The sequence below is a fragment of the Schistocerca cancellata genome, chromosome 5, assembly GCF_023864275.1.
Source record: "Schistocerca cancellata isolate TAMUIC-IGC-003103 chromosome 5, iqSchCanc2.1, whole genome shotgun sequence".
NCBI classification, from domain to species: Eukaryota; Metazoa; Arthropoda; class Insecta; order Orthoptera; family Acrididae; genus Schistocerca; species Schistocerca cancellata.
Window position 1 is genome coordinate 329,049,178 of NC_064630.1, and position 17,420 is coordinate 329,066,597.

Genomic DNA, 17,420 nt, shown 5'->3' on the forward strand with positions numbered 1-17,420 from the left:
AAGGGGCTGTATATCCGCTTTGCACTACTCTACTGGTAGACCTCGAAGCCAATGTCTTGCTGCATCAGTAACCTCCCCATTATCCGTGTACTGCTTCCCGTGGAGTGCACCTTTCATTGGACCAAACAGACGGAAGTTGGAAGGAGCGAGATCCGGGCTGTAGAGTGAGGGAGAGTTCAGTGCAACAGTCTTACACCACCCTACTGGAAGGGGCTGTATATCCGCTTTGCACTACTCTACTGGTAGACCTCGAAGCCAACGTCTTGCTGCATCAGTAACCTCCCCATTATCCGTGTACTGCTTCCCATGGAGTGTACCTTTCATTGGGTCAAACATACGAAAGTTGGAAGGAGCGAGATGGAAGAGTTCAGTGCAACAGTCTTACACCACCCTACTGGAAGGGGCTGTGTATCCGCTTGCCATTACTCTACTGGTCGACCTCGAAGCCAACGTCTTGCTGCATCAGTAACCTCCCCATTATCCGTGTACTTCTTCCCGTGGAGTGCACTTTTCATTGGACCAAACAGAAGGAAGTTGGAAGGAGCGAGATCCGGGCTGTAGAGTGAGGGAGAGTTCAGTGCAACAGTCGTACACCACCCTACTGGAAGGGCCTGTATATCCGCTTTGCACTACTCTACTGGTAGACCTCGAAGCCAACGTCTTGCTGCATCAGTAACCTCCCCATTATCCGTGTACTGCTTCCCGTGGAGTGTACCTTTCATTAGACCAAACAGACGGAAGTTGGAAGGAGCGAGATCCGGGCTGTAGAGTGAGGGAGAGTTCAGTGCAACAGTCTTACACCACCCTACTGGAAGGGGCTGTATATTCGCTTTGCACTACTCTACTGGTAGACCTCGAAGCCAACGTCTTGCTGCATCAGTAACCTCCCCATTATCCGTGCACTGCTTCCCGTGGAGTGTACCTTTCATTGGACAAACAGACGGAAGGTGGAAGGAGCGAGATCCGGGCTGTAGAGTGAGGGAGAGTTCAGTGCAACAGTCTTACACCACCCTACTGGAAGGGCCTGTATATCCGCTTTGCACTACTCTACTGGTAGACCTCGAAGCCAACGTCTTGCTGCATCAGTAACCTCCCCATTATCCGTGTACTGCTTCCCGTGGAGTGTACCTTTCGCTGGACCAAACAGACGGAAGTTGGAAGGAGCGAGATTCGGGCTGTAGAGTGAGGGAGAGTTCAGTGCAACAGTCTTACACCACCCTACTGGAAGGGGCTGTATATCCGCTTTGCACTACTCTACTGGTAGACCTCGAAGGCAACGTCTTGCTGCATCAGTAACCTCCCCATTATCCGTGTACTGCTTCCCGTGGAGTGCACCTTTCATTGGACCAAACAGACGGAAGTTGGAAGGAGCGAGATCCGGGCTGTAGAGTGAGGGAGAGTTCAGTGCAACAGTCTTACACCACCCTACTGGAAGGGGCTGTATATCCGCTTTGCACTACTCTACTGGTAGACCTCGAAGCCAACGTCTTGCTGCATCAGTAACCTCCCCATTATCCGTGTACTGCTTCCCGTGGAGTGCACCTTTCATTGGACCAAACAGACGGAAGTTGGAAGGAGCGAGATCCGGGCTGTAGAGTGAGGGAGAGTTCAGTGCAACAGTCTTACACCACCCTACTGGAAGGGGCTGTATATCCGCTTTGCACTACTCTACTGGTAGACCTCGAAGCCAATGTCTTGCTGCATCAGTAACCTCCCCATTATCCGTGTACTGCTTCCCGTGGAGTGCACCTTTCATTGGACCAAACAGACGGAAGTTGGAAGGAGCGAGATCCGGGCTGTAGAGTGAGGGAGAGTTCAGTGCAACAGTCTTACACCACCCTACTGGAAGGGGCTGTGTATCCGCTTGCCACTACTCTACTGGTCGACCTCGAAGCCAACGTCTTGCTGCATCAGTAACCTCACCATTATCCGTGTACTGCTTCCCGTGGAGTGCACCTTTCATTGGACCAAACAGACGGAAGTTGGAAGGAGTGAGATCCGGGCTGTAGAGTGAGGGAGAGTTCAGTGCAACAGTCTTACACCACCCTACTGGAAGGGCCTGTATTTCCGCTTTGCACTACTCCACTGGTAGACCTCGAAGCCAACGTCTTGCTGCATCAGTAACCTCCCCATTATCCGTGTACTGATTCCCGTGGAGTGTACCTTTCATTGGACCAAACAGACGGAAGTTGGAAGGAGCGAGGTCCGGGCTGTAGAGTGAGGGAGAGTTCAGTGTAACAGTCTTACACCACCCTACTGGAAGGGCCTGTATATCCGCTTTGCACTACTCTACTGGTAGACCTCGAAGCCAACGTCTTGCTGCATCAGTAACCTCCCCATTATCCGTGTACTGCTTCCCGTGGAGTGCACCTTTCATTGGACCAAACAGACGGAAGTTGGAAGGAGCGAGATCCGGGCTGTAGAGTGAGGGAGAGTTCAGTGCAACAGTCTTACACACCCTACTGGAAGGGGCTGTATATCCGCTTTGCACTACTCCACTGGTAGACCTCGAAGCCAACGTCTTGCTGCATCAGTAACCTCCCCATTATCCGTGTACTGCTTCCCGTGGAGTGCACCTTTCATTGGACCAAACGGACGGAAGTTGGAAGGAGCGAGATCCGGGCTGTAGAGTGAGGGAGACTTCAGTGCAACAGTCTTACACCACCCTACTGGAAGGGGCTGTATATCCGCTTTGCGCTACTCTACTGGTAGACCTCGAAGCCAACGTCTTGCTGCATCAGTAACCTCCCCATTATCTGTGTACTGCTTCCCGTGGAGTGCACCTTTCATTGGACCAAACAGACAGAAGTTGGAAGGAGCGAGATCCGGGCTGTAGAGTGAGGGAGAGTTCAGTGTAACAGTCTTACACCACCCTACTGGAAGGGGCTGTATATCCGCTTTGCACTACTCCACTGGTAGACCTCGAAGCCAACGTCTTGCTGCATCAGTAACCTCCCCATTATCTGTGTACTGCTTCCCGTGGAGTGCACCTTTCATTGGACCAAACAGACGGAAGTTGGAAGGAGCGAGATCCGGGCTGTAGAGTGAGGGAGAGTTCAGTGCAACAGTCTTACACCACCCTACTGGAAGGGGCTGTATATCCGCTTTGCACTACTCCACTGGTAGGCCTCGAAGCCAACGTCTTGCTGCATCAGTAACCTCCCCATTATCCGTGTACTGCTTCCCGTGGAGTGCACCTTTCATTGGACCAAACAGACGGAAGGTGGAAGGAGCGAGATCCGGGCTGTAGAGTGAGGGAGAGTTCAGTGCAACAGTCTTACACCACCCTACTGGAAGGGGCTGTGTATCCGCTTGCCACTACTCTACTGGTCGACCTCGAAGCCAACGTCTTGCTGCATCAGTAACCTCACCATTATCCGTGTACTGCTTCCCATGGAGTGCACCTTTCATTGGACCAAACAGACGGAAGTTGGAAGGAGCGAGATCCGGGCTGTAGAGTGAGGGAGAGTTCAGTGCAACAGTCTTACACCACCCTACTGGAAGGGGCTGTATATCCGCTTTGCACTACTCTACTGGTAGACCTCGAAGCCAACGTCTTGCTGCATCAGTAACCTCCCCATTATCCGTGTACTGCTTCCCATGGAGTGTACCTTTCATTGGGTCAAATAGACGAAAGTTGGAAGGAGCGAGATGGAAGAGTTCAGTGCAACAGTCTTACACCACCCTACTGGAAGGGGCTGTGTATCCGCTTGCCACTACTCTACTGGTCGACCTCGAAGCCAACGTCTTGCTGCATCAGTAACCTCCCCATTATCCGTGTACTACTTCCCGTGGAGTGCACCTTTCATTGGACCAAACAGACGGAAGTTGGAAGGAGCGAGATCCGGGCTGTAGAGTGAGGGAGACTTCAGTGCAACAGTCTTACACCACCCTACTGGAAGGGGCTGTATATCCGCTTTGCGCTACTCTACTGGTAGACCTCGAAGCCAACGTCTTGCTGCATCAGTAACCTCCCCATTATCCGTGTACTGCTTCCCGTGGAGTGCACCTTTCATTGGACCAAACAGACAGAAGTTGGAATGAGCGAGATCCGGGCTGTAGAGTGAGGGAGAGTTCAGTGTAACAGTCTTACACCACCCTACTGGAAGGGGCTGTATATCCGCTTTGCACTACTCCACTGGTAGACCTCGAACCCAACGTCTTGCTGCATCAGTAACCTCCCCATTATCTGTGTACTGCTTCCCGTGGAGTGCACCTTTCATTGGACCAAACAGACGGAAGTTGGAAGGAGCGAGATCCGGGCTGTAGAGTGAGGGAGAGTTCAGTGCAACAGTCTTACACCACCCTACTGGAAGGGGCTGTATATCCGCTTTGCACTACTCCACTGGTAGGCCTCGAAGCCAACGTCTTGCTGCATCAGTAACCTCCCCATTATCCGTGTACTGCTTCCCGTGGAGTGCACCTTTCATTGGACCAAACAGACGGAAGGTGGAAGGAGCGAGATCCGGGCTGTAGAGTGAGGGAGAGTTCAGTGCAACAGTCTTACACCACCCTACTGGAAGGGGCTGTGTATCCGCTTGCCACTACTCTACTGGTCGACCTCGAAGCCAACGTCTTGCTGCATCAGTAACCTCACCATTATCCGTGTACTGCTTCCCGTGGAGTGCACCTTTCATTGGACCAAACAGACGGAAGTTGGAAGGAGCGAGATCCGGGCTGTAGAGTGAGGGAGAGTTCAGTGCAACAGTCTTACACCACCCTACTGGAAGGGGCTGTATATCCGCTTTGCACTACTCTACTGGTAGACCTCGAAGCCAACGTCTTGCTGCATCAGTAACCTCCCCATTATCCGTGTACTGCTTCCATGGAGTGTACCTTTCATTGGGTCAAACAGACGAAAGTTGGAAGGAGCGAGATGGAAGAGTTCAGTGCAACAGTCTTACACCACCCTACTGGAAGGAGCTGTACAGCCGCTAGCCACTACTCTACTGGTAGACATCGAAGCCAACATCTTGCTGCATCAGTAACCTACCCATTATCCGTGTACTGCTTCCCGTGGAGTGCACCTTTCATTCGACCAAACAGACGGAAGTTGGAAGTAGCGAGATCCGGGCCTTAGAGTGAGGGAGAGTTCAGTGCAACAGTCTTACACCACCCTACTGGAAGGGGCTGTGTATCCGCTTGCCACTACTCTACTGGTCGACCTCGAAGCCAACGTCTTGCTGCATCAGTAACCTCACCATTATCCGTGTACTGCTTCCCGTGGAGTGCACCTTTCATTGGACCAAACAGACGGAAGTTGGAAGGAGCGAGATCCGGGCTGTAGAGTGAGGGAGAGCTGTCCAGTGGTGTTTTGTGACCTCCTCTCGGGTGCGCGGACTTGTGTAAGGCCTTGCGTTTGTATGGAGAAGTTCGTTTGCATTTTTGTGGCGACCAACACCCGTAAGTGTTTCAATTTCCTGAGTTTTCTGCAGTACACTTCAAAGATTATCGTTGCACTACGGGTGAGGACGTCAAACAGAACAACGCCTTTGTAGTTCCATAAGACTGCCGCTATGGCTTTACAGACTGAGGGCGCGGCTTTGAACTTCTACTTGAGTAGACGGGGCACGTGGTGTCACTCCATTGATTCCCGTTTTGATTGTGGTCCGATGCGATGAACCCATGTTTCATCTACTGAGGCGATGTTCGACAAAAATATTTCACAATCAGCCTCGTTACGGGCAAGCAATTCCGTACAATTGGTTCTTCGTTGCTTTTTGTGGCCTTCTGTTTGGCGGCGAGGAATCGTGTCGGCACACACTTTTCACGAGTGTGTCAGCACTACCCACAGAGACTGCGATCCGTCGATCACCTCGCATGAGAGTGTCCGCACGTTCCAACATTGCAGGAGTCACGGCTGTGTGCGGCCAACCGGCAGGACAGGCTTGCGCGACCTTCTGCGATGATGACAAACGCCTCGCCCAACAACTCACCGTGCTTTTGTTCACTGCCAGATCTCCATAGACATTCTGCCGGCGCCTATGAATATCTCCGATACTCTGGTTTTCCGCCAAAAGAAACTCAATGACAGCTCTCTGCTTGGAACGCACTTTTCTTACACACGCCATTGTGAAGTCTACGTACAGCGCTGCCACCCATCGGAAATTTATTAAGCTAGAGCTGCTGAAGCGAGAATATTCCATGATGTCACACAAAAAAATCCGCATTTTTTCAGCCGAAATTTGCCGAGAAAAGATGGGTTGCGTTATTTATTGAACGCTCCTCGTAGTTTACAATATACGAGTGGACTTCAAGAAGTAAGTTATACATCATTAAGACGGGTCAAGTAATTTTTTGAATGCTGCACTACACTTCAAAGTGACACAGATGCATGACACTATTTTCAGCATAGTCGCCATCTTCCTATGAAAAACGGTCGGAATGTTCTGCTAATCATTCAGTTCTTCTGGTAACGGTAACGGACCCATTAGATAACTGTTGTGCGAATGTTCTCAACGTTGGAAAATCTCTTTCACCCCCGAATGTTTTTTCCAGCTTGCCGCAAATGTGGAAATCGCATCGTGAAAAATGTGGACTACTAATCAGCATCGCCCTTGCCTTCGCGGCCTTGATCAAAATGTTGGCACTAGTTTAGTGCGAGTGGAGGCGACATTGCATCTTGTCCGTATACCGTCAGATTTTCACCGTAAGTCTGTGTCCAATTCAGACGGTTTTCCCGAAAGAATCGTACTGTCTCGTGTACTTCCACTTTGGAATAAGTTTCTAGTTGCACTCCATTTCAGTCGACACTGTGATGCAACTGTTATCCATACCGTAGCAGAACTGTGTCTACAGGATAGCAGGAACATGTACTCTCTTCTGACAGTGCGCAACTCTTGTTGCGAAGAAAAAGCCACAGCAATATGCAAAATACGTCGGGAGGCTGCTTCGTTTGTTTCCAAGACTAGAAGAACAATAGTTGCTGAACTTAATAATATGAGAAGGGCAGTAAATGCTTATTCCAGTTCAACTTGTCATACATATGTATACCCAAAAATCTGGAGCGGTCTACACTGTTTACTATTTCTTTGTCATGTGCTGCATCAATTATTCGTATGTCTCTATTTGTTGTACAGATGTAATTATAGTGTGGGTTCTTTTTTCAAAATTTAGGGAGAGTTCACTTTCAGATAACTGCTTAATAATTCTTTGAAAGGCATCATTAACAATCTCTTGCGTTGCTGTCTCCCTAATTTGATTTATAATAATACAAATATTGCCTGGAAAAAGTACCAATTTTGCTTGTTGAATGTTAAGTGGAAAGCCATTAATATAGATAAGAAACAGAAGTGGACCCAAAATTGAAGCCTGTGCGGCTTCCTTTCTGATTTCTCCCCGGTCACTAAAATTTTCTACTCTTTCAGCACACACACACACATATATATATATATATATATATATATATATATATATATATATATATATATAATGTTGAAAGTTGGAAATTACCTTCATACCGAATGCTTCAACACATGTTCTACGTGTTGTCCATCCCGTGCAATGTACAACTGTAGTCGCCGCAATCACATTAATAACTCCTAAACTGTACAAGATAGACAAAAACAAATTACACCACTCAATTCCAGAGCTCAAGCGAGTGTTACTTGATGTGTCATACACTCCCCTTCCCATTAAAAAAAAAAAAAAGGCTTGAATCCAAAATGTCGGATTTCAAGATGGCGGCCATGAATGACATTCACTCCAAAAGTTGCGGCCTCACGTCAAACCTGCGTTCCCATCATTACATTTCAATTTTTCCTTTAATCTTCCAACTTATGAAGGTGTCCAAGGAGTTTTGACTCGCGCTGTATTATATATATGTTCTGTGTAGTAAGTGCAAAACTCGGCAACTTTCATTATCAGGTAGAAATGGGACGACGGTAAGGATGCTTTAAGGTCACCAGCAGGGAATGAAATTCGCACCAGTCGATGGCATGAGCACAGAAAGATGTGACGTGTGTTGCAGCGAGATCCCGTCCCGCGGCCCACTGGTGCTGAAGATCTCGACGGACGCGTGCCGCGGCACCGACACGCAGGTGGACTACCTGGAGCACGTGCAGGCCGTCATCACGCTCAACGCGTCGCGGCGCGGGGACCTCGAGCTCTTCCTCACCTCGCCCATGGGAACCAGGTGAGTGCCTCTGCGCGTCCCACTGAATAAAAAGACCCACACACACAACAAACCTACTCCCTGGTTCTAAAGCGGAGCTTGCTGCAAAGTGACGTGTTGCAACATATCATTTCCTGAGAGCATCTTGTGCTCATCCTGTCTGTATTGTGTGGGAAGGGGCTTTTCTTCACCCTAGTGTTGACTGGCTGGTCTCTCCTTAATACTACTAAATGTATAGTAGTCACGGCATAGGAGGCAAACTCAAGGTCGGATGATATCCCCATGACGGCCGGTGTCTTCCAATACTCGTTGCGAGGAAACCTCTAAAGACCCTAACAGGAGGCAGCGCCTTACAGAATCGGTGCAAGTGGTAGCAGGAAATGGTCAATAAAAATGTGTACATTCAGCTCCTGATTCTGACTCTTTGAAAGATTAAATAGTTTCATGCAGCAGTCTGCAGCTCGCGAAATAGAGGATTCCAGATCTGCTTCCACGTACATAATCCGCAAGCCACAATGTTGTGCATGGTGGACGATGCTATGCACCGCTAATATTCGTTTCCTTTCTTGTTAGGCTCGCAAATGGAGCGAGGGAAAACACAATTGCCTGCATTCCTCCATACGAGCCCAACCATCTCCTATCTTGCCTCGACGCGAAAAGCAGTTGGCGTCAGTAGAGACATTCTGCAGTCAGATGGAATGCCGGGAGCTGAAGTGGGTGTGGGAGGGGGGGGGGGGGGGGAGGAGGAGGCCGAGGTGTCCTGTAGTAAGGACAAGGTGATCATTCCTGATCAACCGAGTTACTTCTTACAGTGCGGAAAATTAAGAGATCCCGAAAGTACAGTCGTCTCGTGTGGTAACGTGGGTTTGAATTTGAACTGTGCCCGTTTCCTAGGCGAGTGTTGCTCTTTATCGAGTCTACAGACGCTCAACAGGCAGCGACTGTTGAGCCAAATAGCTGACTGGATGGTGAAACTTAGTGAAAGATAAGGATTTGGGAAGATTTTCGTTAAATCAAAAGAATTTAATGCGTTTCCGTAGAAATCTGAGTGTAGTGTGTGTGGTGTTTGGGTGCGATTTTCTCCCTGATGACTTTAAAATTCCTGTTTTATTATCATGGAGATTATCGGGGTAAGTGGCTAGGAGGCAGTCGGAGGTGGTGTGCTGATAATTTGGCTGTGGACGCAGTTCTGTCCGTTGGTCGGATCTCGCAATTTTTCTTGAAATTACGAGGCTACAGGGAGTTCCATTATTGACTCCGGAGTTCTGAGAGGTTTAACCCGGTCTTGCGATCCTTATTTAGACTAACTGGATAGTGTAGAAATCCAGAGAATTAATCAAGGTCTACCAACAAACAGCAGGGAAAGCCGGTCAGAGTGGCCAGACTAAGGCATCCCTGCCTTTTAAGCTGACAAGCAACAGACAGAAATGCACAGAAATGGGGAATTATAATCTGCAAATGTTGAAGTATAATATAGGATAGTTTAGTCATTTTAGGATCAAATCAAATGCCTTAAACAATTCTGTTTTCACGAAGTGGCAAAATGATCACTTTACCCGACGTGAGCGGGCAAGGTGGCCACTTAGTTTTATACCCAAAAATAAGGGACAAAAAACTTCTGTAACAAAGAACTAAACATGTTTTATTGCAAAACATGATTGAATTTCACTTATTTACACTTTTCAAAAATAAAAGTCTAACTTTGTTGCTCAGCTCCTGTACACAGCTCGTAGGCCCACAGTTGGCACTAAATCCACTGCTCTTCTGACCTTGAATTTCAAAATTTTTCTTCGCAATGCAAGCACGTTCTGTCTTCATTGCTGTCATTAGAAAGAGTTCTTCTAGCGTTGCATTTCCTGCTCTTCGCAATATTCTTTTCATTGTCCTTCATCCCTACATCTGCGCAGAGACTCCACAAGCCACCGTATGGTGCGTGGTGGAGGGTACCGTGTACCACTGTTAGTCATTGCCTTTCCTGTTCGACTTTCAAACAGAGCGACGGAGAGACGACTGTCTATATGCCTCCGTATGAGCCCCACTTTCTCGAGTCTTATCTCCTCGGTGTATGTTGGCGGCAGCAGAATCGTTCGGCAATCAGCTTCAAATGCCGGTTCTCCAAATTCTCTCAATAATGTTTCTCGAAAAGAACGTCACCTTCCGTCCAAGGATTCCAGTTTGAGTTCCCGAAGCATATCTGTACCACTTACGTTTTGTTCGAACCTGGCGGTAACAAATCTAGCCACCGCCTCTGAAATGCTGCGATGTTTTCCTTCAATCCGACCTCATACGGATCCCAAACACTCGAGTAGTACTCAAGAATAGATTACACCAGCGCCCTATATGTGGTCTCCTTTATAGATGAACCACTCTTTCCTAAAATTCCAACAATAAGCCGAAGTCGACCAATCGCCTTTCCTACCACAGTTCTCGCATGGTCGTTCCATTTCATATCGCTTTGAAACGTTACGCCCAGATATTTAAATGTGGCGATGTGTCAAACAGGGCACTAGTAATACTGTATCCGAACTTTACAGTTTTGTTCTTCCTACTCATCTGCATTAACTTACATTATTCCACATTTAGAGCTAGCTGCCAGTCATCGCACCAACTAAAAATTTTGTCTAAGTCATCTTGTATCTTCCTAGAGTTACTCAAGTTCGACATCTTACAGCAAACCACGGCACCATCAGCAAACAGCTACAAATTGCTGCCCGCCCTGCCCGCCAAATCATTCTGCTGCTTTCCGTTCTTCCTTCTCTTTACCTTCTTTTTATTCTCTGTTGCCGTCTGTGTATGAGGACTCGCCGTGGAGCTCTTCTTGCAGCCACTGCGCTTACATTTTCCCACTACGCAAAGAGGCCAAAAGTCACTGCCCAGATGGCAACTTTACTCACATTGACACCATTACAAAAAATCTGGATGCCCTCTAATAGCATAACCGCAGTTTCAACAACTATGTAGGCAAGGTATGACGCTTTCAAAACAGTTTCATTAAAAGGCCTAAGTCACATTCCCTCTTCGCATTAAATACAGAAACTGATCGCTAATCTTACGTCAGGATAGTCAAAATACAAAAAACTTATAACAAATCTGAGGAGTAGCGCAGCAACCAGATTAGACTTCATGGAGTGAATGGGCCTTCCAGTGAGAATAAGTTAAAGGAATGGTTGTCGCCGGCAGCTGTGGCCGAGCGGTTCTAGGCGCTTCAGTCCCGAACCGCGCGACTGCTACGGTCGCAGTTTCGAATCCTGCCTCGGTGGATGTGTGTAATGTCCTTAGGTTAGTTAGGTTTAAGTAGCTCTAAGTCTAGGGGGCTGAAGACCTCAGATGTTAGGTCCCATAGTGCTTAGAGCTATTTGAACCCTTTTTGAGGGGTCGTCAAACTTTTTCCCTTAAGAGCCAATAGTATCACTGCGAGGCGACACCCCGGGAAGCATATACACTCCTGGAAATGGAAAAAAGAACACATTGACACCGGTGTGTCAGACCCACCATACTTGCTCCGGACACTGCGAGAGGGCTGTACAAGCAATGATCACACGCACGGCACAGCGGACACACCAGGAACCGCGGTGTTGGCCGTCGAATGGCGCTAGCTGCGCAGCATTTGTGCACCGCCGCCGTCAGTGTCAGCCAGTTTGCCGTGGCATACGGAGCTCCATCGCAGTCTTTAACACTGGTAGCATGCCGCGACAGCGTGGACGTGAACCGTATGTGCAGTTGACGGACTTTGAGCGAGGGCGTATAGTGGGCATGCGGGAGGCCGGGTGGACGTACCGCCGAATTGCTCAACACGTGGGGCGTGAGGTCTCCACAGTACATCGATGTTGTCGCCAGTGGTCGGCGGAAGGTGCACGTGCCCGTCGACCTGGGACCGGACCGCAGCGACGCACGGATGCACGCCAAGACCGTAGGATCCTACGCAGTGCCGTAGGGGACCGCACCGCCACTTCCCAGCAAATTAGGGACACTGTTGCTCCTGGGGTATCGGCGAGGACCATTCGCAACCGTCTCCATGAAGCTGGGCTACGGTCCCGCACACCGTTAGGCCGTCTTCCGCTCACGCCCCAACATCGTGCAGCCCGCCTCCAGTGGTGTCGCGACAGGCGTGAATGGAGGGACGAATGGAGACGTGTCGTCTTCAGCGATGAGAGTCGCTTCTGCCTTGGTGCCAATGATGGTCGTATGCGTGTTTGGCGCCGTGCAGGTGAGCGCCACAATCAGGACTGCATACGACCGAGGCACACAGGGCCAACACCCGTCATCATGGTGTGGGGAGCGATCTCCTACACTGGCCGTACACCACTGGTGATCGTCGAGGGGACACTGAATAGTGCACGGTACATCCAAACCGTCATCGAACCCATCGTTCTACCATTCCTAGACCGGCAAGGGAACTTGCTGTTCCAACAGGACAATGCACGTCCGCATGTATCCCGTGCCACCCAACGTGTTCTAGAAGGTGTAAGTCAACTACCCTGGCCAGCAAGATCTCCGGATCTGTCCCCCATTGAGCATGTTTGGGACTGGATGAAGCGTCGTCTCACGCGGTCTGCACGTCCAGCACGAACGCTGGTCCAACTGAGGCGCCAGGTGGAAATGGCATGGCAAGCCGTTCCACAGGACTACATCCAGCATCTCTACGATCGTCTCCATGGGAGAATAGCAGCCTGCATTGCTGCGAAAGGTGGATATACACTGTACTAGTGCCGACATTGTGCATGCTCTGTTGCCGGTGTCTATGTGCCTGTGGTTCTGTCAGTGTGATCATGTGATGTATCTGACCCCAGGTATGTGTCAATAAAGTTTCCCCTTCCTGGGACAATGAATTCACGGTGTTCTTATTTCAATTTCCAGGAGTGTATATCGTTCTTAGTATTAACTGGTAATATATATAATAGTACGTTACGAGCCCGCAATAGACTAGTGTATTAAAAGCCTCAAAGAACTGCTCGTTAAAAGTCGGTACCATTCGGAACACTTCGTTTCGACGGATCTTTGTGTCAGATTGCTCCCACACTCAGCGACCGAAAGCTGTGACAGTGCAACTGCGTGACGCGGTGTTGTGTTGCCTGTGTGAGCAGATTAATTAATTAATGACAGTAATTGTACTTATATTTAAATGCATTATGGAATATGAGACTTGATCACGAATGTTTCCTAAATGTTTTGAATATAATTTTTCTTCTACTCATCGCATTGTATTACAACAGCCTTAATATAATTTCGAAATCATTGCAACAAATACGTACCGCATTTGTCTGTAGTGCACATCCGCGAATTCATGGTACTTCCGTGTGAAATTGACACTGGTAAGTTGTCAGTACCGGAAGGCAAACAGTAAAACATTCCCCCTCTCACATCCTCTCACCCCGCAGTCGCCGTGCTATTTACCCATCCGCCCCTAAGGTGAGCGTCCAACTTTACTTACCACACCGCCGAATTCACCTACAGCAATTAAAAAATGTCAAAATATTATTGTCTCTGCAAGAATTTTAATATGTTACTGAGAGGGAACTTTGGATTCAACTGTTAGTTTCTAAAGGCGTATTATAGAATACACTACCAGCCATTAAAATTGCTACACAAAGAAGAAATGCAGATGATAAAGGGGTACTCATTGGACAAATATATTATACTAGAACTGATATGTGATTACATTTTCACGCAATCTGGGTGCATAGATCCTGAGAAATCAGTACCCATAACAACCACCTCTGCCGTCATAACGGCCTTGATACGGCTGGGTAATGAGTCAAACAGAGCTTGAATGGCGTGTACAGGTACAGCTGCCCATGCAGCATCAACACGATACCACAGTTCATCAAGAGTAGTGACTGGCGTATTGTGACGTGCCAGTTGCTCGGCCACCATTGACCAGACGTTTTCAATTGGTGAGAGATCCGGAGAATGTGCTGGTCAGGGCAGCAGTCGAACATCCAGAAAGGCCCGTACAGGACCTGGAACATGCGGTCGTGCATTATCCTGCTGAACTGTCGGGCTTCGCAGGGATCGATGAAGGGTAGAGCCACGGGTCGTAACACATCTGAAATGTAACGTCCACTGTTCAAAGTGCCGTCAATGCGAACAAGAGGTGAAAGAGACGTGTAACCAATGGCACCCCATACCATCACGCTGGGTGACACGCCAGTATGGCGATGACGAATACACGCTTCCAATGTGCGTTCACCGCGATGTCGCCAAACACTGATGCGACCATCATGATGTTCTAAACAGAACCTGGATTCATCCTAAAAAATGACGTTTTGCCATTCGTGCACCCAGTTTCGTCGTTGAGTACACCATCGCAGGCGCTCCTGTCTGTGATGCAGCGTCAAGGGTAACCGCAGCCATGGTCTCCGAGCTGATAGTCCATGCTGCTGCAAACGTCGTCGAACTGTTCGTGCAGATGGTTGTCGTCTTGGAAACGTCCCCATCTGTTGACTCAGGGATCGAGACGTGGCTGAACGACCCGTTACAGCCTTGCGGATAAGATGCCTGTCATGTCGACTGCTAGTGATACGAGGCCGTTGGGATCCAGTACGGCGTTCCGTATTACCCTCCTGAACCCACCGATTTCATATTCTGCTAACAGTCATTGGATGTCGACCAACGCGAGCAGCAATGTCGCGATACGGTAAACCGCAATCGCGATAGGCTACAATCCGGCCCAAAGTCGAAAACGTGGTGGTACGCATTTCTCCTCCTTTCACGAGGCATCACAACAACGTTTCACTAGGCAACGCCGGTCAACTGCTGTTTTTATATGAGAAATCGGTTGGAAATTTTTCTCATTTCAGCACGTTGTAGGTGTCGCTACCGGCGCCAACCTTGTGTGAATGCTCTGAAAAGCTAATCATTTGCACTTCACAGCATCTTCTTCCTGTCGGTTAAATTTCGCGTCTGTAGCACGTCATCTTCGTGATGTAGCAATTTTAATGGCCAGTAGAGTATGAATGAGAACAGACAGCCCCACGAATTCCAGGTTAGGGCGGCACGCGGCCCGCGGGCCGCAGTTCGGCTACCACTGAGTTTATTTCCGACGCCAAGCCAGCACCTTACAGCGCCCAGTACCCCAACAGCCACTTTAGTAGCCACGGCCACTTTGCCCGGATCTGGCCTACGCCGCGTGATGCGTCTCGAGCGCGGCACATAGCTAAGCGCGCATCGACTCCGGCCGCCGCAGCGACTGTGATTTCGTGCCACGCAACGGAAGCCCCTACAACGGAGCACAGAAAAGTCTCTTTGTCGCATTTCATAAGGTGGTCTAGTCTCAGTACTTCGCGTGACCTACACCTAAACAGTTCCTATAGACATCTATGAAAGAGAGACGCGTCATTATATTTTTTTCAACATCAGCCAAAAAAGGGAAATCTTCATCACTCATCAGCTCCATAATTTGCGATCTTACAAATAATCCTTCCTTAAATTTTGCTTCATTGATCCCTAAGAACCTTTCTCGCAAGTCCTGGGGGTATCCAGGAGTTCCCGAAATTCGAAATGTGGTTATGAGTACACTGAAATACACTCCTGGAAATTGAAATAAGAACACCGTGAATTCATTGTCCCAGGAAGGGGAAACTTTATTGACACATTCCTGGCGTCAGATACATCACATGATCACACTGACAGAACCACAGGCACATAGACACAGGCAACAGAGCATGCACAATGTCGGCACTAGTACAGTGTATATCCACCTTTCGCAGCAATGCAGGCTGCTATTCTCCCATGGAGACGATCGTAGAGATGCTGGATGTAGTCCTGTGGAACGGCTTGCCATGCCATTTCCACCTGGCGCCTCAGTTGGACCAGCGTTCGTGCTGGACGTGCAGACCGCGTGAGACGACGCTTCATCCAGTCCCAAACATGCTCAATGGGGGACAGATCCGGAGATCTTGCTGGCCAGGGTAGTTGACTTACACCTTCTAGAGCACGTTGGGTGGCACGGGATACATGCGGACGTGCATTGTCCTGTTGGAACAGCAAGTTCCCTTGCCAGTCTAGGAATGGTAGAACGATGGGTTCGATGACGGTTTGGATGTACCGTGCACTATTCAGTGTCCCCTCGACGATCACCAGTGGTGTACGGCCAGTGTAGGAGATCGCTCCCCACACCATGATGCGGGGGTGTTGGCCCTGTGTGCCTCGGTCGTATGCAGTCCTGATTGTGGCGCTCACCTGCACGGCGCCAAACACGCATACGACCATCATTGGCACCAAGGCAGAAGCGACTCTCATCGCTGAAGACGACACGTCTCCATTCGTCCCTCCATTCACGCCTGTCGCGACACCACTGGAGGCAGGCTGCACGATGTTGGGGCGTGAGCGGAAGACGGCCTAACGGTGTGCGGGACCGTAGCCCAGCTTCATGGAGACGGTTGCGAATGGTCCTCGCCGATACCCCAGGAGCAACAGTGTCCCTAATTTGCTGGGAAGTGGCGGTGCGGTCCCCTACGGCACTGCGTAGGATCCTACGGTCTTGGCGTGCATCCGTGCGTCGCTGCGGTCCGGTCCCAGGTCGACGGGCACGTGCACCTTCCGCCGACCACTGGCGACAACATCGATGTACTGTGGAGACCTCACGCCCCACGTGTTGAGCAATTCGGCGGTACGTCCACCCGGCCTCCCGCATGCCCACTATACGCCCTCGCTCAAAGTCCGTCAACTGCACATACGGTTCACGTCCACGCTGTCGCGGCATGCTACCAGTGTTAAAGACTGCGATGGAGCTCCGTATGCCACGGCAAACTGGCTGACACTGACGGCGGCGGTGCACAAATGCTGCGCAGCTAGCGCCATTCGACGGCCAACACCGCGGTTCCTGGTGTGTCCGCTGTGCCGTGCGTGTGATCATTGCTTGTACAGCCCTCTCGCAGTGTCCGGAGCAAGTATGGTGGGTCTGACACACCGGTGTCAATGTGTTCTTTTTTTCCATTTCCAGGAGAGTACTTTAATGTCTTCCCATAGATCCTTTCTGAATCACAGTAGCAGGTGCTGCGAGATGAGTGGTTTGGCTACCAGTTGTCGGTGTTCATGTGTCCATTGAAATACTGAGTTTGCTGTTTTGCGACGACTGACTTGAAAGGGAAGTGTTTCTTTATAAAGTACTGTTTTAAACTTGGCAAAACCACTGCAGGAACGAAGCTGCCTATTGACACCTGAGAAGAAGAAGTTTTAAAAGTGTTCCATCTGATTCCACAAGATCGTAGACAGACCGTCCAAGACCTCTGCAAGTACTGGGAATAAGTCATGATACGTGTCGGCGTATCTTCTGATCAACAGAACATGAGAATGATTGCGGAAA

General features: G+C 49.4%; 1 protein-coding gene across 1 annotated transcript in view; it reads left to right on the forward strand.

The window, feature by feature from the left end:
- Positions 1-17,420, forward strand: part of LOC126188520 (neuroendocrine convertase 2) — a 1,507,992-nt gene that overhangs the window by 1,457,606 nt on the left and 32,966 nt on the right. The window contains exon 11 of the mRNA XM_049930122.1: positions 7,970-8,134. Within this exon, the coding sequence (XP_049786079.1) occupies positions 7,970-8,134 (165 nt within the window). The remainder of the gene's footprint in view (positions 1-7,969; positions 8,135-17,420) is intronic.